General features: G+C 49.6%; 1 protein-coding gene across 2 annotated transcripts; it reads left to right on the top strand.

Annotated features, from left to right (window-relative positions):
• Positions 1-833: 833 nt before the first annotated feature.
• LOC101144665 (large ribosomal subunit protein eL22-like) lies at positions 834-19354 on the top strand. 2 transcript variants are annotated; one of them, XM_063698348.1, is made up of 2 exons: positions 834-897; positions 18813-19354. In XM_063698348.1, the coding sequence occupies exons 1-2, from the start codon at positions 872-874 to the stop codon at positions 19261-19263; spliced, it is 477 nt and encodes a 158-aa protein (XP_063554418.1). In that variant the 5' UTR covers positions 834-871; the 3' UTR covers positions 19264-19354. The 2 variants fall into 2 exon arrangements, with proteins under 2 accessions (XP_063554418.1, XP_055217032.2); XM_055361057.2 differs by lacking the exon at positions 834-897 and adding an exon at positions 7213-7370.
• The last annotated feature ends 1973 nt before the right edge of the window (positions 19355-21327 follow it).

The following is a 21327-nucleotide window of genomic DNA, read 5'->3' as shown; positions in this document are numbered from 1 at the left end:
TTTTTGTATTTTTAGTAGAGATGGTGTTTCACCGTGTTGGCCAGGCTGCTCTCGAACTCCTGACCTCAGGTGATCCACCCACCTCGGCCTCCCAAAGTACTGGGATTACAGGCAGGAGCCACTGTGCTCGGCCTGTATTTTATGTTTTAATAATCTCTCTGCACATGCTGTTTTGTACCTTGCTTTTTTTTTTTTTTCTGCTCAATTACATATCTTGAACATCTTTCCAGGCCATTAACTATCCTTCTACCAAGAAATGTCAATGGCTGCCCAGTATTCCATAAATAAATCAGTGTTTATTTAACCAGCCTACTGATTGCTAGACATTTTGTACCTCATTCTTGACTTTGAATCTCAGCTCTGCACTTAATAGCTGTGTGCTAACAGGAAAGTCACTTCGGCTTTCTGAGCCTCCGTTTGCTCATCTGCCCGCTGAGCAGCCTAATGCCCCAGTGCCCTTAGGCATTGCTTCGAAGATCTGAGTTGGTGGATGATGCAGCGCTTGGCACGGTGCCGGTGACACATCCCCCTAAGTGTTTTCTCAGTGTGAGTCTTCATCGGCTTCTGTGCTGTGCCTTCTTCAGCTTGTTTGCGAGTTCCTGGTTCATCCTGACCACCCTGAAAGGCCGCCCCTGGGACTTCGCATAACTCATTCTCTCTCCTGGTGTGTAAGTCTCTCTCCTGGTTCCCAGCAGGAGTGTAGGAATGAGTGCTTGTCCTGGACTCTGGGCTGGGAACTAGCACCTAGTGGGGACTGGACTAGGATGACTTGGGCCAATTTCTTTTCAGGCTGAGCTTGGATTTCAGATCAGATCTCTTAGGACAGAGCCCTTGGGAATTCCCATGGTGTGAATGTCCTGGGCCAGCGGGAATGGCTGCTCGCTCATCTCTTCCAAGGTGAGTGTGAAGGTCTGCCCAGGCCCCTGGGTGCATGCTAAGCTGTGTGCTCCCACCTTGATGTCCAGAGATGTAACCCTCCCAGATGGTGGGTATGCTCCAGCAGCCTCCCACACCTGCCACGGGCCACTCTTTCTGGGGCTGTCTCTGTGTGAGGGTCTGGCCGTGGCTGCCCTAGACCAGCTCAGGAAGACTTGCTTCTTCAGCCAAGTCTCCCTTCTGTCCAGCCACTGGTGTGACTCATCACAGAGCCCATTTCTACTGCAAAAAGAAATGCTCAGACCTACGCCCCTGGTTACAGAAGAGGCCACTCAGCTGAGGATCTGCTTCCAACAACTGGAATGCAGACCCTGAATAACCCCAAGTAGAAAACGCGTGTATAGAGCTTGTGTGCTCAAGTACACACACACGCATTTCCTCACGTACCCTCCCACACGCTCTCACTCGCTCTCCAGCATGCCCGTCCTTATCCGCTCACACATTCACACACATGTATGCACGCACGCAACTACCCTGTGCTGTGCCAGACAGCAGTTACTCTGGCTCAGCTTATGTTTTTCGTCATGCTGTTCTGAGAAAAAAGAGAATATGTTTGGAGAGACCCCAGCTGCCAGACAGCAGTGCTTTTTTTCCCCCCCACCCTAATTTTGGCCCCATAAGTCAGATCTCAATTTTCTTTACCCCTTGAGCAGTGAAAGAGAAAGGGGCACACACCACAAACCAGAAATGAGACAGAAGCCTGGTGCAGTGGTGTGCACCTGCAGTCCCGAATACTCAGGAGGCCGAGGCTGGAGGATTGCTTGAGGCCAGGAGTTTGAGTCCAGTCTGGACAACATAGTGAGACCTTGTCTCTAAAAAAAAAAACTTAAAAAAAAAAAAAAACACATGAGACAGAGACCTCTACCCTGTGACACCCTGGTTATCTGATTGCACCTGGTGCACACTCTTGAGTGGGATACAGAGATTCTTACTTCCTCTTGACCTACAAGATAAGCATATAGTAGGTCAGAGTGCTGGAGGGAGATGGAGAGGGGTCATGAGAGAGAAGACTCAGGACTGGCTTTGGGAAGGAAGCAGAAATGGAGATGGGGCTGGAAGGATTGAGAAAATCTCATCAGAAGAGGCCGGGTGCGATGGCTCACACCTGTTATCCTAACACTTTGGGAGGCCAAGGTGGGAATATTGCTTGAGGCCAGGAGTTTGAGACCAGCCTGGGCAACATGGTGAGACTCCCTGTCTACAAAAAATTAAAAAAAATTATGTGGGCGTGGTGGCCCACACCTACAGTCTCAGCTACTTGAGAGGTTGGGAGGGGAGGATCACTTGAGCCCAGGAAGTAGAGGCTGCAGTGAGCTGTGATTGTGCCAAGACACTTTAGCCTGGGTGACAGCACAAGACTTTGTCTGAAAAAAAAAAAGGCTTAACAATACATCCCTTTCTAAGTCCAAAACCAGTACAGAATCAGCCTAGAAACCTTTATAATCTAATTTAACTTAACAAATATTCAAATATTTACTGAAGGTCTAACATGTGCCAGGCACTGTCAAAAGATGCCAAGAGAAGAAAAACATTCCTTCTTCGAACCTTCCCCAGGGAAGCGCTGTCACCCTTTGGGCATACACTTCCCACGCTTTCTGAGACAGGGTCTTCGCAGATGGGCTGGTCAGCACCGTCCTGCAGCTTCTTGGGGACTATTGGTCTGCGTGGCAGAAGTGCAAGAGAGCTGTCAGGAGTTGGAGGACTTGTAACTGCTGCTTACTCTCTTCCTACAGCACAGTGGTTCACAATCTGGGAGATTTTGTCCTTCAAGGACATGTGGCAATATCTGAGACATTTTTGGTTGACATAAATAGAGGAGGTGCTACTGGTAACCCCCCTGCAAGGCAAAGGACAGCCCCCACAGTGAAGAGGGAGCTGGCCCCAAGTGTCATCAGGGCTGGGGCCAAGAAGCACTGCTGTAGCATATTAGTTCTGGTTGCTGTGATGGTGATTCCTTAATAGCATCTCTCACCATTTCTTTCTTTCTTTTTTTTTTTGGAGGCGGCGGGACAGAGTTTCAAAAAGGCGACGTCTGCCTCCTGGGTTCAAGCAATTCTCCTGCCTCAGCCTCCTGAGTAGCTGCGATTACAGGCGCCTGCTGCCACGCCAGCTAATTTTTGCATTTTTAGTAGAGACAGGGTTTCACCATGTTGGCCAGGCTGGTCTTGAACTCCTGACCTCAGGTAATCCACCCACCTCAGCCTCCCAAAGTGCTGGGATTATAGGCGTGAGCCACTGTGCCCAGCCATCTCTCCCCATTTCTTTATTTTATTTTATTTTTTTGAAATGGAGTTCCACTCTGTTGCCCAGGCTGGAGTGCAGTGGTATGATCTTGGCTCACTGCAGCCTCCGCCTCCTGGGTTCAAGCGATTGTCCTGCCTCAGGCTCCTGAGTAGCTGGGACTACAGGTGCCTGCCACCACGCCCGGCTAATTTTTGTATTTTTAGTAGAGATGGAGTTTCGCCAAGTTAGCCAGGCTGGTCTCGAACTCCTGACCTCAGGTGATCTGCCCGCGTTGGCCTCCCAAAGTGCTGGGATTACAGGTGTGAGCCACCTCGCCCAGCCATCTCTCCCCATTTCTAATGCACGAATCCAATCCATCATGGCCTGGGAAACTAGTTACTTAAGCTTGCTAAGACTGCTTCTAAAAGAAGAATAAAGAGGTACAGAATCCAGCACCATAGAGTACCCCATGAGTCAAATGCATGAGCTTTGTGATCCTGACTGAGGTTTGACTGGGGCTTAGGAACTAGACTCATGACTCAGTGGGTCTACCAAGGTGGGTGGTGTCAGTGGCAGGGATTCTGGGCCTTCAAGAGAGGTGTTCACGCACAAAGAACAGATCCTGCCCTAGGGCATTAATCAGAACTCTCTGGTACCCAAAGGGCAGCTTCCTCCCTTGGTTGGACCATGGCCCACTCCTGTGGTTTGTGCCTTTTCTATCTGGGCATTGAATCCTGGCATCTTTGGCTTCTGCTCCTCACTGTCTCAATTCCTGGCCATACCCCATGCTTTGTGCCACCCCATGATTTGGTTTCCATGTTCCATCTTGCCCTCCTGCCTCCTCCTGGCCCCTGCCCTACAGCCAGACAGATGGAACAATAGGCCCCCTTTCCTCCTTCTGGATTTTCTACAGTGTTCCGCATAAACAGGGTGGCCACACTCGTGGCCTCTGGGTATGGCTTTACCATATTTGGTTTGGGAACACATCATGTATGTAATGTGCCAGCACTCTGTTCTTGGCTCGGGCTAGCTCATTCCAAGTTTTATAGGACTTCTTTGGTTGCAAGTGATGGAAATCAACTCTGGCTGGGCTAAGCAAAACAGGAATCTTTTGGAAAGACCCCAGAGGCATCTCAGCAATTCCAGGGCAGAGATGCCACTGGGCCTCAGGGATTGACTAAAATCAGGAACAGGGCACTGTGGGAGCACAGAAAGCCCTCCCTCTCCTTTCTGCCCTCTGCCTCTTGCTTCTTCCCCACATGTGCTTTCTGGGATGCTCGGAACTTGGGGTAGAAAATATCCAGTGAAAATAACAGTGGCTGGGCTTACATGTCTTCCATTCAGGGGAGCCGTCAGCCTGGGCTGGAAACTCTCGGTCCTGACTGAAAATTTCTGGGGGGAAAGATTTCTATGGCTGGTGGGCAAACAAAATACTAGGTATCCATGGTGACATTTACACTGATGGCCAAGAGAGGACACTAAAAGAGAGGGAAAGCTTCTGTTTTGGGTAATGAGCTTTGAAAGGCTGGGCGGCGTTGAAATGAAATCAGACACTCAGTAGTGCAAGTCTAAGATGTGGAGGGCTTGGCTTAATTCCGCTCAATCTAACACACTTTTAGGAGAAATGACTATAGCTCCAACCCCCAAGGAGCTCCCCCTCTAATAAGGGACTAAGACAGACAAAAAACTACAGTACCAAGGTGGGCTGTCCAGAATAGTGTCACAGACAGTGCCCTGTGCACCAGGGCAAGGGGTGGGGAACTCTGCCAGGTCAGGTTAGCCCAGGAAGGGCAACACGAGGGGGGTGACATTTGAGCTGAGCCTCTGAGGATGGAAAAAACAGCTGGGCGGCAAAGCGAGTGGGAAGGACATACCTGGAGCTCCCGGGAAGCCTCCTGGGTCTTTGGCGACTGCAAATGCAACATCGTTGGGAGGATTTCTTCTTTCCACTTTTCTCATGGTCCTTTCTCTTTTCAGCCCCGTTTTGGTTTCCTACCATGTCATCACAAACTTAGTGGCTAAAACAAGACAAACTTATTATCTTATAGTTCTGAAGGTTAGACGTCCAAAATGAGTCTTATGGGGCTAAAATCAAAGGGGAGAGTCTGTTTAGCCAGGGGATAATCTGTTTCCTTGCCTTTTCCAGCTTCTAGAGGCCGCCTGCATTCCTTGGCTTGTGGCCCCTACTTCCATCTTCAAAGCTCATTACTCCACCTCTGCTTCCATTGTCCCATCTCCTTCTACTTTTGACCTTCTAGTCTCCAGTTTCACTCTTGTTGCCCAGGCTAGAGTGCAATGGCACGATCTCAGCTCACTGCAACCTCTGCCTCCCGGGTTCAAGTAATTCTCCTGCCTCAGCCTCCCGAGTAGCTGGGATTACAGGCATGTGCCACCACACCCTGTTAATTTTGTATTTTTAGTAGAGACGAGGTTTCTCTATGCTGGTCAGGCTGGTCTTGAACTCCCTACCTCAGGTGAACTGCCTGTCTCAGCCTCCCAAAGTGCTGGGATTACAGGCGTGAGCCACCGCCCAGCCTTCCTCTTATAAAGGCCCTTGTGATTACATTGAGCTCACCTGGATGATGGGGGAGAATCTTCCCAGCTCAAGGTCCTTGACTTAATTGCAACAGCAAAGTCCTTTCGCCTCATAGGGTAATGGATTCACAGGTGCCGGGGATAAGGGTGTAGATTTCTTCTGGGTGGCAGGCATTGTTTGGCCTACCATAGCCTCCTTCACCACCCTCCTCACTCTTGTTCTAGCTGCAGGCAAAGCCACCCATCTGATGGGATAGCCTGGGGAGCACACAGCACTCCTGCAGGGCGTGGCAGGGGGCACAGCTCACCTGTGCTGGTGGAGGCAGGATGTACAGCTGGGGCTCTACTTCCAGCTGTCCTGGATTAAGCAGACAGAGCAGGCCTTCTCCTGCCAGCAGGTTCAGGTGGGTCCTTGCTCTCTGGGTTCTAAGTTCTTTAGCTGCAATTGGAAGATTTGTCAGAGTTGTGCAAGGACTAGATTTGAGGAAGGCAGTCGGAGACCCTGCCAATTCTGCATTCAGCTCTGCAGTAATAAAGCCTGACTTTCTGTGCAGGTCCCTACTTAGCTCCTTCTGTCTGTTTTCAACAGGCCAAGAGCCCAGAGGGGAGGAGAAGTGAGTGTGGGGTTCCCTTTACCTGCCACAATCTGGGCTCACAAGGCTATCAAAGGCAGCTATCTAGGCAGTGTGAATGGGAAGTACAGTGCCCGGAATAAGGACAGTAAATAGCCCATTGTCCTCCACTCTGCAAAACACAAGGGAGTTTTGTGTTCCATCCTGGGGCTGCATTTAGAAAGTGACATTAGAGGCCGGACTCGGTGGCTCATGCCTATAATCCCTGAACTTTGGGAGGCCGAGGCAGGTGGATCACCTGAGGTCAGGAGTTCGAGACCAGCCTGGCCAACCTGATGAAATCCTGTCTTTATTAAAAATACAGCTCCCTCTCTCTCCCCCTCCCCTCCCCCTCTCCCTCTCCCTGTCCCTGTCCCCGGTCTCCCTCTGATGCCACCAAAGTTGTGAAAGCCGAGGCTGGACTGTACTGCCGCCATCTCGGCTCACTGCAACCTCCCTGCCTCATTCTCCTGTCTCAGCCTGCAGAGTGCCTGGGATTGCAGGAGCGCGCCGCCACACCTGACTGGTTTTTGCATTTTTTGGTGGAGACGGGGTTTCGCGGTGTTGGCCAGGCTGGTCTCCAGCTCCTGACCGCGAGTGATCTGCCTGCCTCGGCCTCCCGAGGTGCCGGGATTGCAGACGGAGTCTCGCTCACTCAGTGCTCAATGTTGCCCAGGCTGGAGTGCAGTGGCGTGATCTCGGCTCGCTACAACCTCCACCTCCCAGCCACCTGCCTTGGCCTCCCAAAGTGCGGAGATTGCAGCCTCTGCCCGGCCGCCACCCCATCTGGGAAGTGAGGAGCGTCTCTGCCGGGCCGCCCATCGTCTGGGATGTGAGGAGCCCCTCTGCCCGGCTGCCCAGTGTGGGAAGTGAGGAGCGCCTCTTCCCGGCCGCCGTTCCGTCTAGGAAGTGAGGTGTGTCTCTGCCCGGCCGCCCATCGTCTGAGATGTGGGGAGCGTCTCTGCCCCGCCGCCCCGTCTGGCATGTGAGGAGCGCCTCTGCCCTGTCGCGACCCTGTCTGGGAACTGAGGAGTGTCTCTGCCCGACCGCCACCCCATCTGGGAGGTGAGGAGCGTCTCTGCCCGGCTGCCCCGTCTGCGAAGTGAGGAGCCCCTCCGCCCGGCAGCCGCCCCGTCCGGGAGGTGTGGGGCAGCCCCCGCCCCACCAGCCGCCCCTTCCGGGAGGGAGGTGGGGGGTCGGCCCCTGCCCTGCGAGCCGCCCCGTCCGGGAAGGAGGTGGGGGGCGCCTCCGCCCGGCCACTGCCATGTCTGGGAGGTGGGGGGCGCCTCTGCCCGGCCGCCCCGTCTGGGAAGTGAGTAGCCCCTCTGCCCGGCCGCCACCCCGTCTGGGAGGTGTACCCAACAGCTCATTGAGAACAGGCCATGATGACGATGGCGGTTTTGTCGAATAGAAAGGGGGAAATGTGGGGAAAAGAAAGAGAGATCAGATTGTTACTGTGCCTGTGTAGAAAGAAGTAGACATGGGAGACTCCATTTTGTTCTGTACTAAGAAAAATTCTTCTGCCTTGGGATGGTGTTAATCTATAACCTTACCCCCAACCCTGTGCTCTCTGAAACCTGTGCTGTGTCCACTCAGGGTTGAATGGATTAAGGGCGGTGCAAGATGTGCTTTGTTAAACAGATGCTTGAAGGCAGCATGCTCGTTAAGAGTCATCACCACTCCCTAATCTCAGGTTCCCCGGGACACAAACACTGCGGAAGGCCGCAGGGTCCTCTGTCTAGGAAAACCAGAGACCCTTGTTCACATGTTTATCTGCTGACCTTCCCTCCACTATTGTCCTATGACCCTGCCAAATCCCTCTCTCCGAGAAACACCCAAGAATGATCAATAAATACTAAAAAAATAAAAAATAAAAAAAATTAAAAAAAATAAAAATAAAAATAAAAATACAAAAAATTAGCTGGGCATGGTGGCGCGTGCCTGTAATCCCAGCTCTTCAGGAGGCTGAGACAGGAAAAGAATCGCTTGAATGCGGGAGGCAGAGGTTGCAGTGAGCCAACATCTCACCACTGCACTCCAGCCTGGGCAACAAGAGCAAAACTCCATCTCAAAACAAACAACAACAACAACAACAACAAAAAACAGGCTGGGCGAGGTGGCTCATGCCTGTAATCCCAGCACTTTGGGAGGCTGAGGTAGGTGTATTACCTGAGGTCAGAAGTTCGAGACCAGCCTGACCAACATGGAGAAACAGTGTCTCTACTAAAAATACAAAAATTAGCCAGGCGTAGTGGTGGACGCCTGTAGTCCCAGCTACTTGGGAGGCTGAGGCAGGAGAATTGCTTGAACCCGGGAGGCGGAGGTTGCAGGGAGCCGAGATCGTGCCACTGCACTCTAGCCTGGGCAACAAGAGCGAAACTCTGTCTCAAGAAAAATAAAAATAAAAATTAAAAAAACCAGAAAGAGGCCGGGCGCAGTGGCTCACGTCTGTAATCCCAGCACTTTGGGAGGCCGAGGTGGGCAGATCACAAGGTCAGGAGTTTGAGACCAGCCTGGCCAACATAGTGAAACCCTGTCTCTACTAAAAATACAAAAATTAGCCAGGTGTGGTGTCGTGCACCTGTAGTCCCAGCTACTCGGGAGGCTGAGGCAGGAGAATCACTTGAACCCGGGAGGCAGAGGTTGCAGTGAGCCGAGATTGCGCCACTGCACTCCAGCCTGGGTGACAGAGTGAGACTGTCTCAAAACAAACAAACAAACAAAACCCAGAAAGAGACATTAGAACAGAACCTGGGAGCATGTCCAGGAGGAAAGGACTAGAAACATGTCACATGATGAGCAATTACAGGAAGTAAGAGAAGAATTTAAATGTTAATTCATTTGTTGCCTGTCTAAAGTGTTAAGGCATTTTGCGCAGAGGTGCTCTAATCATCCCAGAAGCCCTGGAGAAAAGTGCATTTATCTTCATTAAACAGATGAGCAGACAGGAGCTCAAATAACTCAAGAATATCTCCTAAAGTCACACAGATAAGGAAGTGGTGAGCCTGGACTTGAAGTCGGGGGTCTGAAACCCCCTTCCCCAAGTGAAGGCTTCAGCCTTCCTCCAATGCTGCCTCTCCATAAATGAATTTTGTCTGAAGAAGCTTCTGAAGCAACTGTTAGTTGCTTACCCAATGCCCATTTTCCCTTTCTTCTTTATCAATAGCATCATCATTTTATTTGAGATGTGTCCAGATTTAAACAAATAAACAAAAGATGTACTCCTTTGCAACTTGGAGAGACCACGGGTGACACTTCTGGCCTATATGACATGAGCAGAAGTCTGCTGGGTATTTCTGGGAATCTTTTATTTCCTGTTGCTTTCGCTTTTTTCCTTCCTGCTTGGGATGTGGATTGGAGTTTGAAGGTGGAGTACCCACTCCATAACTGCAGGGCAACCATGAGGATGAAAGCTACCTATTAAGGATGGTAGGCCGGGCATGGTGGTTCATACCTGTAATCCCAGCACTTTGGGAGGCTGAGGCAGGCAGATCACTGAGGTCAGGAGTTCGAGACCAGCCTGGCCAACATGATGAAACCTAGTCTCTACTAAAAATACAAAAATTAGCTGGATGCGTTATCGTGTGCTTGTAATCCCAGCTACTTGGGAGGCAGAGGCTGGAGAATTGCTTGAACCTGAGAGGCAGAGGTTGCAGTGAGCCAAGATCGTGCCACTACACTCCAGCCTGGGCGACAGGGCAAGACTCAGTCTCAAAATTAAATAAATAAATATAAATTTAAAAAGTGACTTAAAAATAAAAGATGGTAGAGCAGAAAGAGAAAAATAAATGAAGACACTCAGGACCTCATAGAGCTGTCACACCAGCTCCAGCCTGCCCAGCCCCAGCCTTATTGTAAGGTGAGAAATATCTATCTCTGTCTTTGGTTAAGCCATGGTCGTATGGTTTCTGCTTCATGTGGCCAAACATGCTCCTTACTAGTAAAAAGGAACATGACGGCGCTTCTTAAATACTTGAAGGACTGTCTTTGGAAGTGGGTTTGCGCTTTTCCTATGTTGCCCTGGAGAGCAGATCTAGGGAGCGTGGAAGGTGCAGAGAAACAGAAACTGTCTCAGTCAGACAGAAGAAGAACTTTCTAGCTGTGCTCTTGTTTCTTGGCTCAGTGGAAGAATTGACAATGAGTCAGGGGCCGTCCTCACCCATGGGAGAGTTTGGGCAGAGACTCGATGGCTCTACGTGGGGCCAGATTAAGAGACTATGTTTGCATCAGTTAAGGACTGAACTCGATGCCATTTACATATCTGAGGACGAGAGCCGCTCAGGTATATCATCACATGACCCTCCTAATTAGGAATATTTGCAGGATTGTGCAGTAGGCCTTTTCCTGTATGTACCTGTGAGGCAATAAGCTACCTTGATTAAAAAAAAAAAAGGTCCCAGCATCAGGTTAGTCGCGGAAGAACACAGAAGTTGGGAGATCATGGGTGATTAGATAACCTGGTTATTCTGACTTTGTGTTTTGCCTTTTCCTTGGGATCTCCCACTTTTACCACGTTGTCTCCAGGAAGGTGTATCACTCAAGAATCTCAGTTATAAGTGGCATAAAATCCCCAGAAGGGAATTTGTTGACTCAAGTAACTAAAACATTGAGAGGTTTCCTGTTTTCCGGCATGGCTGGATCCAGGTTCGCAGATGATGTCATCAGGAACCTCTTTCCTTACATTTCTCTGGGCTGCTTTTCCCTGAGTAGCCTTCATTCTCAGGTAGTTTTTTACTAGGTGGCAGCCAGATGAGTATCAGCAACTTCATACTTGCATCGGGGGCTCATAGCAACCCCAGCAGTGAGCTAGCACCTTTCCTCTAATAGGTTCAGCAAAAACCCTGGAGAGGGCTGTCATTGGTCCAGCCCAGGTCACATGCCCACTTCTGACCAATCATGATAGTCAAGGATACACAGTGCTTTCATTGGCTAGGCCTGGGTGCTCCTTGATGAAGTTTGGCAGAGGGGTCATGAGAATGCTGGGGGGATGGAGTCCTATCAGAAAGAGGAATTAGACGCTGGGCAGGCTAAAACGACAGACTGGATTCTACCTTGGGGTGCTGCTCTCCTTTTCCCACACTGACTGAAGGCTTAGCACCTCACCTTGGTGCCCGTTTACATGATCAAGACTATCTGGGTCTTTCCAAGACTGTTCTAAATCTAAAGGAGAAAAGGGGAACCAATCACAGACTCTTTAGGAAACATAAACCCAGTGTGACTTATTAAGTAAACCTTATGACATGGATAAAAAATTCAGCTCGGGCTCAGATACTGCTTTGCAGAAACCTTAGCTGACTTCCTTGGCTCTTAGTTCTTCACCTACCACTACATGGAGGGCAGTGATGTAGTTTCCCCCAAGTACAGGAGCTAGACCTTTTTACACCTGGGTCTTTTGTGACTCAGCAAAGAAGACTTCTGACTCTGTTTTCCACTTAAAACCTGCTCACTGGGTATGGAGACCACAACCTCTCTCTTCTCTTTGTGGAAAAGGACAGTGTTGTCTACATATGTTAGTCCTACTCCTTTAACTCTAGCCATTCTTTAAAATATTTTAAAAATTTGTTTTAATCAAAGTAATAGGCATATGTATTTTATAAAATTAAATATATGATACGACTTATAATGAAACTTCCCTACCTCAATTTCTCCTCCTGAAATTGAAAAAACCATGTTTAACCTTTTAAGTTTTTTCTTATGCAATTTACCTCCAGATTTCTAAATAACATGCTTTTACCTCTATTTTATTTATAAAATTTAGATATTTTCAATAGACTTTCTATAGTGGAATCCCAGCTCTCCTAAGCTGGGAGACCTGACCACACAACCTGTTTCCAAGCTCAACACACTTCCTTGATACCCATCCTCCTATGACAGCTTTAGTTAAACCATTATTTAGTGTTTGCATTGTGTGCATATGTAAAACTGTTCACAGCTGACCTATTGTGTACTGTGATTGTATCTCCTCTCTTACACAATTTATCTTACTAATTTATCTCTATGGCACGGTGGCTCAAGCCTGTAATCCCAGCACTTTGGGAGGCCGAGGTGGGTGGATCACCTGAGGTCAGGAGTTTGAGACCAGCCTAGCTAATATAGTGAAACCTCATCTCTACTAAAAATACAAAGAAATTAGCCAGGCATGGTGGCAGGCCCCTGTAGTCTCAGCTACTTGGGAGGCTGAGGTGGGAGAATCGCTTGAACCCGGGAGGTGGAGGTTGCAGTAAGCAAGACTGCACCACTGCACTCCAACCTGTGTGACAGAGAGAGACTCCATCTAAAAAAGAGAAAAACAATTTTGACCTCGTAATGCAACAGTATTTTTTTTTCTTTTGAGTGAGACCTCAATTTTTTTTTTTTTTTGTATTTTTAGTAGAGACGAGGTTTCACCATGTTGGCCGGGCTGATCTCAAACTTCTGACCTCAGGTGATCCACCTGCCTTGGCCTCCCAAACTGCTGGGATTACGGGTGTAAGCCACTGCACCTGGCACAAGAGTTTTTGTTCTCTTTCTTAAAGAGCTCCCTCCTGAAGACTTTCTTGCTTCAAATTGAACTTGTTGACTTGGCTGGCATCTTAGAGTTGTTTCTTTCCCATTACCCTGAGAATTCTTTCTCTCTCTCTTTGGTGGAACAAGTCTTTCATATCTTCCTGGGGAAGGGTGCATTAGAAGTAAAAATTTTGAAGCCTTGCATGTTTTTACTCTCCTCACATGCTGATTGATAGTTTGGCTGGATATAAAATTGCAGGTTAGACATAATTTTCTTTCAGAACTTTCAAAGTATTGTTCCATTGTCTTCTAGCTTCCAGCATCACTGTTGAGCAGTCTGATTTTATTTTAAATCCTAGTTTTGGGCCGGGCGCAGTGGCTCATGCCTGTAATCCCAGCACTTTGGGAGGCCGAGGTGGGTGGATCACCTGAGGTCATGAGTTCGAGACCAGCCTGGCCAACATGGCGAAACCCCATCTGTGTTAAAAATACAAAAATTACGCCTATAATCCCAGCACTTTGGGAGGCTGAGGGGGGTGGATTACTGGAGGTCAGGAGTTCAAGACCAACCTGGCCAACATGGTAAAACCCCATCTCTACTAAAAATACAAAATTAGCTGGATGTGGTGGCTTGCACCCGTAATCCCAGCTACTCGGGAAGCTGAGGCAGGAGAAACGCTTGAACCTGGGAGGCGGAGGTTGCAGTGAGCTGAAATTGCACCATTGCACTCCAGCCTGGGCAAGAAGAGCAAAAGTCCGTTAAAAAAACAAAATTAGCTCGGCGTGGTGGTGCATTCCTGTAATCCCAGCTACTGGGGAGGCTGAGGCAGGAGAATTGCTTGAACCCAGGAGGCAGAGGTTACAGCGAGCTAAGATCACGCCATTGCACTCCAGCCTGGGCACAGAGCAAGACTCTGTCTCAAAAAAAAAAAAAAAAATCCGAGTTTTGCCTGGCACTGTGATGCCTATAATCCTAGCACCTTAGGAGTCTGAGGTAGGAGGATTGCTTGAGGCCAAGAGTTTGAGACCAGAGTGGTCAACATTAGCAAGATCCCTGTCTCCATTAAAATAAAAATAAAAATAACTTAAAAATAAAATTAGAAAAAAATCTTAGGTTTTCTCTTCAGGGCTTGGCAGAATGCCTGGGACATGGTGACATTCAGCAAATCTTTGCTGAGTGAGTGAACACGGATACTTGCCACATCCAGAATGTTTGGTGAAGCTATTGTCATTGACATATTGACTCAGAATGTGTTGCTTTGCCATTATGATTGTCTACCAGCAGTTCCTGTGTTCTGTGCGGTTTAGGGGGGAGCTGTTTTCATCCTAATCTTATTCTAGAGGCTCTCACCACTGGGGTCCAGGAAGTTCCAGTCTGGTTAGTGCTGGCTCCACCCCCAAGCTGCTGCAGAAACCTACCATAATCCAAGACTTTCGGGGGCCTGTTGGTCAAGCATTGCCCACCACCCTTCTGTCTGCAGGTGGAGGCAGTTCAGACTGACCTTGGATGTCTGGGGTATTGCCTCCAAGGGCGTGTGCTCCAAAGGCTGCTCCTGCCAATTGGCCCTGGCCTATCACAGTTCCCTGCACCCCATAAGCCATCTCTCTAGTAACAACTTTTCAAGATGCCCCTCCTCTCCATTCCAGTGCTCCTGTCTTGGTTCAGACCATTACATTTCTCTCCTGGTACACTCCTGTAATCTAACTGGTCTCTCTGCCTATAGGCTAGTTAACCACCTTGCAGGGTTTTTTTTTGTTGTTTGTTTGTTTGTTTGTTTGAGACAGTTTTGCTCTTGTTGCCCAGGGTGGAGTGCAATGGCGTGATCTCGGCTCACTGCAAACTCCACTTCCTGGGTTCAAGTGATTCTTCTGCCTCAGCCTCCCAAGTAGCTGGGATTACAGGCATGTGCCACCATGCCCAGCTAATTTTTGTATTTTTAGTAGAGACAGGGTTTCACCATGTTAGTCAGACTGGTCTCAAACTCCTCACCTCAGGTGATCCACCCACCTCGGCCTCCCAAAGTGCTGGGATTACAGGCATGAGCCCCACACCTGGCCTGCAGTTTTAAAATATATCTGCAGAACTTCAACAGGTTTCCCTCCCAAAGATGGAGGCTCATTCCTCTTTCCTTGAGTGGAGGCTAGACTTACTGACTCACTTCTAACAGATCGAATATGGCAGAAGTGATGGTATGTGATTGGGTCATATAGCACTGTGACTTCCCCCATGTTCCCTCTTGTATCACTGGCTCCAATGTTGGCTGCCATGTTGCAAGCAGCACCATGGAGAGGCCCATGGGGTGAGGAACTGAGGCCTTCTGTGAATGGCAGATGAGTGGGCCATTTTGGGAAGTTGTTTGGAGGTTCTAGCAGGGGAGCACAGCCACTCATATACCCTTGACCAAAGAACAGCCCTCTATCGGGGAAGGTCGTCCTCTTCAACCTAGCGCACAGCTTCGGGAAGGACATATGTGGAGCAGTGAGAGAGGAAGGGGAGACCTGCCGCACAGCTTCGGGAAGGACATATGTGGAGCAGTGAGAGAGGAAGGGGACACCTGCTGCACCATCCAGATCAGCTGAATCAACCCTGGCAATCAATGGGGTGACAGATATCATAGCCGGATCGAAGTGGGCCATTTTAGAAGCACATCCTCTAGCCCAGTCAAGCCTTTAAACAGCTTGTCTGCAACCTCGTAGGAAGCCCTGAATGACAACCAAGCTGCTGCCAGATTCCTGACTCTCAGAAACCATGTGAAATAGTAAATATTCATTGTTTTAAGCTGCTAAGCTTTGAGATAATACGCTATGTAGCAATAGATAACTAATATACCACTTTCCAAATTACCCTTCATATCACTGCCAAAGTAATCTTTCTTTTTCTTTTTCTTTTCTTTCTTTTTTTTTTTTTTTGAGACAAAGTCTCACTCTGTCACCCAAGCTGGAGTGCAGTGGCACAATCTCGGCTCACTGCACCTCCACCTCCTGGGTTCAAGCGATTATCCTGCCTCAGCCTCCCGAGTAGCTGGGATTACAGGCACATGCCACCACCCCTGGCTAATTTTTTGTATTTTTAGTAGAGACAGGGTTTCTCAATGTCGGTCAGGCTGGTCTCAAACTCCTGACCTTAGGTGATCCGCCCACCTCGGCCTCCCAAAGTCCCGGGATTACAGGCATGAGCCACCGTGCCTGGCCAAAGTAATCTTTCTAAAATAAAAATCTGTTAGCAAGGTGCCTGTGGTCCCAGCTACTCAGGAGGCTGAGGTGGGAGGATCAATTGAGCCCAGGAATTCTGGGTTACAGTGAGCTAAAGAAAGAGAGAGAGAGAGAGAGAGAGAAAGAGAGAGAGAGAGAACGAAAGAAAAAGAGAAAATGAAAACCTGATCAAATAATTTTCCTTCTATAATCCTTCTGTGGCTACCCATGACTTTGAAGATTAAGTCCTAACTCTTTTGCTTAGCACACAGGGCAAGAGAATGGCGTGAACCCAGGAGGCAGAGCTTGCAGTGAGCCAAGATTGTGCCACTGCAGCCTGGGTGACAGAGAGAGATTCCGTCTCAAAATAATAATAATAATAATAATAATAATAATGATAAAGGAGAAGGATGGGTCTCTTTCCTTTGGCTCCCCTGGCGAGGAGATTCCTGGCTCTAGGGCTGACAGCCAACCAATACAGTGTTGTTAATGTATTGAAATACTTTCATTCTAGTTAGCAAACAGCCATCCCTGAGCCCCTTGAATACTCTTTCATCGTCCTAGCCTGCTTTCCTTGGGACCCCAAGACTTCTTCTGAATCCAGCAAGCAAAAGAGCATCTCAGTGGGCCTCCGGGATCCTAACGCAGTTGGAATGTCCATTCTGATTGCTGGGGCTGTGTTGCTGTGCAGGTTGTTAAAATTTGTGAATATCACCTCTGGCCAGACCCACTGCCTCAGTGTTGAGGAAAGACCATTTTGGAGGCAATTAGGGGCTCTGGGTTCGAGTCCTATCACCAACAGGCAGTGTAACATTGGATACATTGTCCTTTATGGGTCTCAGTTTCTTTACCTATAGAATGAGGGCACTGGGCCAGGTGAGCTCTGAAGTTTTTGACAGAATCCTGTGATTCTGTCCTCATCCTCCAAACAGGTGTGTACCTGTGTGTGTACCTATGTGCGTACATGTGTATATTCCCATGTTTCCTTGCTACTGAGCTTCGTTTCCAAGTGCAACAAAACCTGCTGTCCCCTACACCTTCAGGCTGGCCCAGGGCAAATGCCTGATAGTCTCTGAGCCATGGGGCCTGGAGCTTGTGCTCTCATCCCTTCTGTGTCCCTTCCCCCTTCAACCCTGGACTGTTCACAGCTGCATAGACTCAGACCCTCTGTCTACCTAGCCAGAGCCCTGTTCGAGCCAGCTCTTCCCGCCGAGCTGTGCAGAGCTGTGCAGAACTGCTTCTGGCTCTGAACTGCTCCCTGCTCCTCCTTGTCTACCTTCCTCTTCCCAACCCCAGTCCCAGGTTCAGCCCTGCCAGTCCCCAGCTTGGGAGGCCCCCAGTGAGCACAGGTACTAGATGTTCCCAAAGTCCAAGCGTAGATGAGGGTGGGGCCGGAGTGGGCATGACCAACATGGTGGAGCTGGCATCTGTCGCAGCTAGCGGGGAAAAGGTTTGAGGGGTAGGAAGCAGCCCCTCCCCCAGCGCTGGGGAATGAGTAGGGTCTTCTAGGGTGCTGGCAGAGAGGGAACTTCTGCCTTCTACCCTGCTCCCTGAGTGAAGGGCAAGCTCAGTCCTCCTGCCCTCACCTTCCCATCAGGAGCCCCAAGTCCTGCAGGCTTAGAGATGATGTGCTGTCTTCCAGGGAGAGGTGGCATGATTATATCTGTGCTCTATCAGGCTAGTAGCTCTGTGATTTTCACCCAGAAAGGAAGCCCCCAAAGATGAATCTTCTTGAACATGAGAGCTCCCCCTCACTCAAAGGCCACATACATGTGGTCTGTGGATTAGCTGCGTTACATGGGATGCTATAAAAGGCAGATTCTTGTGTCCCTAGAGTGAGAGGGGAAGGGCATATGTCTGCACTTTGAACACTCCCTCCTTTCCCTGATATTCTCATGCACATAAACGTTAGTGTGCATTAATTTGTGAATATCACCTCTGGGAGACCCATTGCCTCAGTGTTGAGGAAAGACCATTTGGGGGGAAATTAGGGGTTGTGGGTTCGAGTCCTATCACCAACAGGCGGTGTAACCTTGGATACATTGTCTTCTATGGGTCTCAGTTTATGCACATAAACTTTAGTGTGCAAAAGAATTTCAGGAAAAGGAGGTTGTGTTAAAGTTAACACATTAACCTGTGTTCTAATGAGCTTTCCAGTCTTCTTCCTAGGGACATCCAGATAGAAGTATCTTTCTTTGCAGCTATAATTTGGAATTCTTTAGAATTCTGTTAGAGCCTTCGGGATCTGTTACTTCCTGCTTCTCTCGGCTTGGAGTGGATCCCAGATGCTCGACTGTGCTGCCTTCAGGCTCTGGGCCCTTTCCCTTCACAGTGCCGGTCCTCCAGGGCCAGCTGGTTGTGGCTCCCTGATCGTGATGGAGATTCACAATGTCGATTCTTGATGTCATCTGCTGCAATCCCAGAGCAGTTGGTGGCTCATTGTCATAGCCTGGCTTCATTTCTGTGTTCTGTTGAAATTGCCTATCGGTTGTTCTAGAGATAATTGTGCGCGTCTTTAAGGAAGGTTTCCTAATCCTGGGTCTATGAAGGTCTGCAGATTGGCTGCAGAGGGCCAGCAAACCTTCTGAAATGGATACAGAACTGAGTGTGTGTGTGTGTGTGTGTGTGCGTTGCATTTTTCTGGGGCAAGTTCATAGCTTTCCTCAGATTCTCAAAAGTGTCTGTGACCTAAAATATATTAAGAGACCCTTAAGGGCAAGGACTTTATCTTAGCTATCTCTTTGTTCCCCATGGTACCACCAAACATGGTGCTTTGCATAAAACACATGTAAACATGATGTTCACTAAAGTTCATTGCTTCTGTTGAAGGGTCATGGTCTCCACTCCCTGGATACACCAGTATGGGAGGTGCCTTCTCAATGGAAGGACAAAAAGAGCATTTTCTCGCTCCCTTTCTAACTCCGCTGCCACCATAGCTCCTGTGAAAAAGCTTGTGGCGAAGGGGGACAAAAAAATGAAGCAGGTTCTGAAGTTCACTCTTGATTGCACCCACCCTGTAGAAGATGGAATCATGGATGCTGCCAATTTTGAGCAGTTTTTGCAAGAAAGGATCAAAGTGAATGGAAAAGCTGGGAACCTTGGTGGAGGGGTGGTGACCAACGAAAGGAGCAAGAGCAAGATCACTGTGACATCCAAGGTGACTTTCTCCAAAAGGTATCTGAAATATCTCACCAAAAAATATTTGAAGAAAAATAATCTATGTGACTGGTTGCGCATACTTGCTAACAGCAAAGAGAGTTACGAATTACGTTACTTCTAGATTAACCAGGATGAAGAAGAGGATTAAATTTCATTTATCTGGAATATTTTGTATGAGTTCTTGAATAAAACTTGGGAACTAAAAAAAAAAAGAGCATTTTCTCTTTAAAAAAAAAAAAAATCCCTGTCACCCTGGAGAGTCCACACATCACGCCTGGGCTCAGTAGTGGCACGTCCTCTCTCCCCAAGATGGGTGGGGAGGTGGAGTGGGTGGACAAGAAAGACACCATCCCCCATCCCTAGGCAGGTCTGAAATTGAATTCACCCCCAGGAGGAAGGAGAAATTTACCAACCTAATAGCTTTCATTCTATGTGAGCTTTTCCTGCTGCACGGGAAGGGGGACCCCTCTGGTTCTTAAAGGAGACAATGAATCTTCATTCATTTGTGCTCTGCAGTGTTTGTAGATTGGGTAGACCTGGAGGGGAGTCAAGGTTCTTTTAGATTCTTTCAACAATGGAAGGCAATTGGAATTGGGTCCTACTGAGTCAGCACACCTGTCATCTGTGTCTGCGGTGGCTGGGCCAGCTGCTTAGGGAAAAACACCGGTCCAGAGCTCTTCCAAGGACACGTTTCCAGGTCCTTTCTAGCCTGAAAATACCCGAGTCTGAGAAACGAGCCTGGGATTGCCAATGGCAGTGGAAATGTGTTAGGCATGGGCAGTCTCTGCCGTGGAAGGGGTGGTATCCACTGGCTGAGCACTTCCTATGACCCAGGAGTGCCCAGCCCCTCCTCATCCTTACGGAAGCCTGTGTTCTCAGTCACCCTGGGAGGGGGCCGTGAGTTCCTCCTTTACAGGCGAGAAAGCTGTCCTGAGTTGCCCGGGGTCCTGAGGCCAGGGAGTGGCAGAGCCGGGATCTGCCTCCAGAGTTCCACATCGCTCTGTGCCGCTGCCACCCAGCCCAGAGGGCTCTGGGAAGCTGGCAGCAGAAGGCTTGGGCATTTGGGTTGTTGCCCTGTCACTTAGCTGTTGGCCTCAACTGACATTTCGGGCCTCAGTTTCCCTGTCTGTGAAAATGAGAGGATACGTGGAAGGACGGCAGCGACAGAGCAGCAGCCTCGGCAAATCTCCGGAAACCAGGAGGGGCTGTGGAAGTGCCAGGGGCCCAGGAGCCTGAGCTGGGAGTGGGAAGGAGAGGGCAGAGGTGGGGCTGGGGGTAAGGCCTGCCCAGGCCCAGTGTGGAAGTGCTGGGTTGGTCCACCCTTCCTGTCTCCCGCAGCCGGTCCCTTCAGTCTCCTCCCCCGCCCTGCCCTCTGGGCTTTCCTCTGGGCTGGCTGTTCACAAACCTCTGACGAGTGTGAGGAATGAAATTCTGACCTGAGCCCACCCTCTCCCGGCCTCCCGGGAACATATGCATTTGAATGGAAGGGATTCGCAGCCTTGGTCCTGGGAGGTGCAAAGGAAGGCGTCCGGCTGGCCCAGCCCTCAGTCTCAGGGAACCAGGGTGCGGGTGTTGAGTGTGCCCTGCCCAGGCACTCTGGCTCCAGCCTGGTCCGGCTCTGCCAGGGAAGGCAGACGGGGAGAGTCGGGCCAGTGTCTGGGCTGGGCCTCAGGCAGATCCCCTGGGCTGCATTTCCACTCTCCCTGCCTCCTACACAGGGTGGGGTTCCCTTCTCACCCTCTTCTGTGGAGTCCGCATCCTCTCCAGCCCTGGTCTGGGACCCGGGGCCCACTCCCCTCCTGCCAGCTTATGTCCCAGCACTGCTTGACCCTGGCCCAACTGTGAGGGACAGGAGAGCCACAAGAGCAGCTGGCCGCATCCAGGAGGTGGAAAGCAGGAGTCAGCCGGGCCCATGCTGGAGGAGCAAGGCACCCGGCCGGCTGCCTGCTGGGGGAGTTTCTGAATTGCCTACTGGCTGAGACTGTCAAAGGGGTGTGAACCAGAGCAACTCCATATTGAATAGGAGCTGGGTAAAATGAGGCTGAGGCCTACTAGGCTGTATTCCCAGACGGTTAGGAATTCTAAGTCACAGGATGAGATAGGAGGTCAGCACAAGATACAGGTCATAAAGACCTTGCTGATAAAACAGTTTGCAGTAGAGAAGCCGGCCAAAACCCACCAAAAC

The sequence above is a fragment of the Gorilla gorilla genome, chromosome 15 (genome assembly GCF_029281585.2).
Source record: "Gorilla gorilla gorilla isolate KB3781 chromosome 15, NHGRI_mGorGor1-v2.1_pri, whole genome shotgun sequence".
In the NCBI taxonomy this organism is placed as follows: Eukaryota; Metazoa; Chordata; class Mammalia; order Primates; family Hominidae; genus Gorilla; species Gorilla gorilla.
This window is presented reverse-complemented; position numbering and strand designations above follow the sequence as displayed.

Bases quoted from the DNA above. Each gene is read 5' to 3' on its own strand.
- LOC101144665 (XM_055361057.2), top strand. From the start codon at position 7,252: ATGTGGGGAGCGTCTCTGCCCCGCCGCCCCGTCTGGCATGTGAGGAGC. The intron at 7,371-18,812 runs GTGAGGAGCGTC...CTTCTGTTGAAG, and splicing joins ACCGCCACCCCATCTGGGAG to GGTCATGGTCTCCACTCCCT.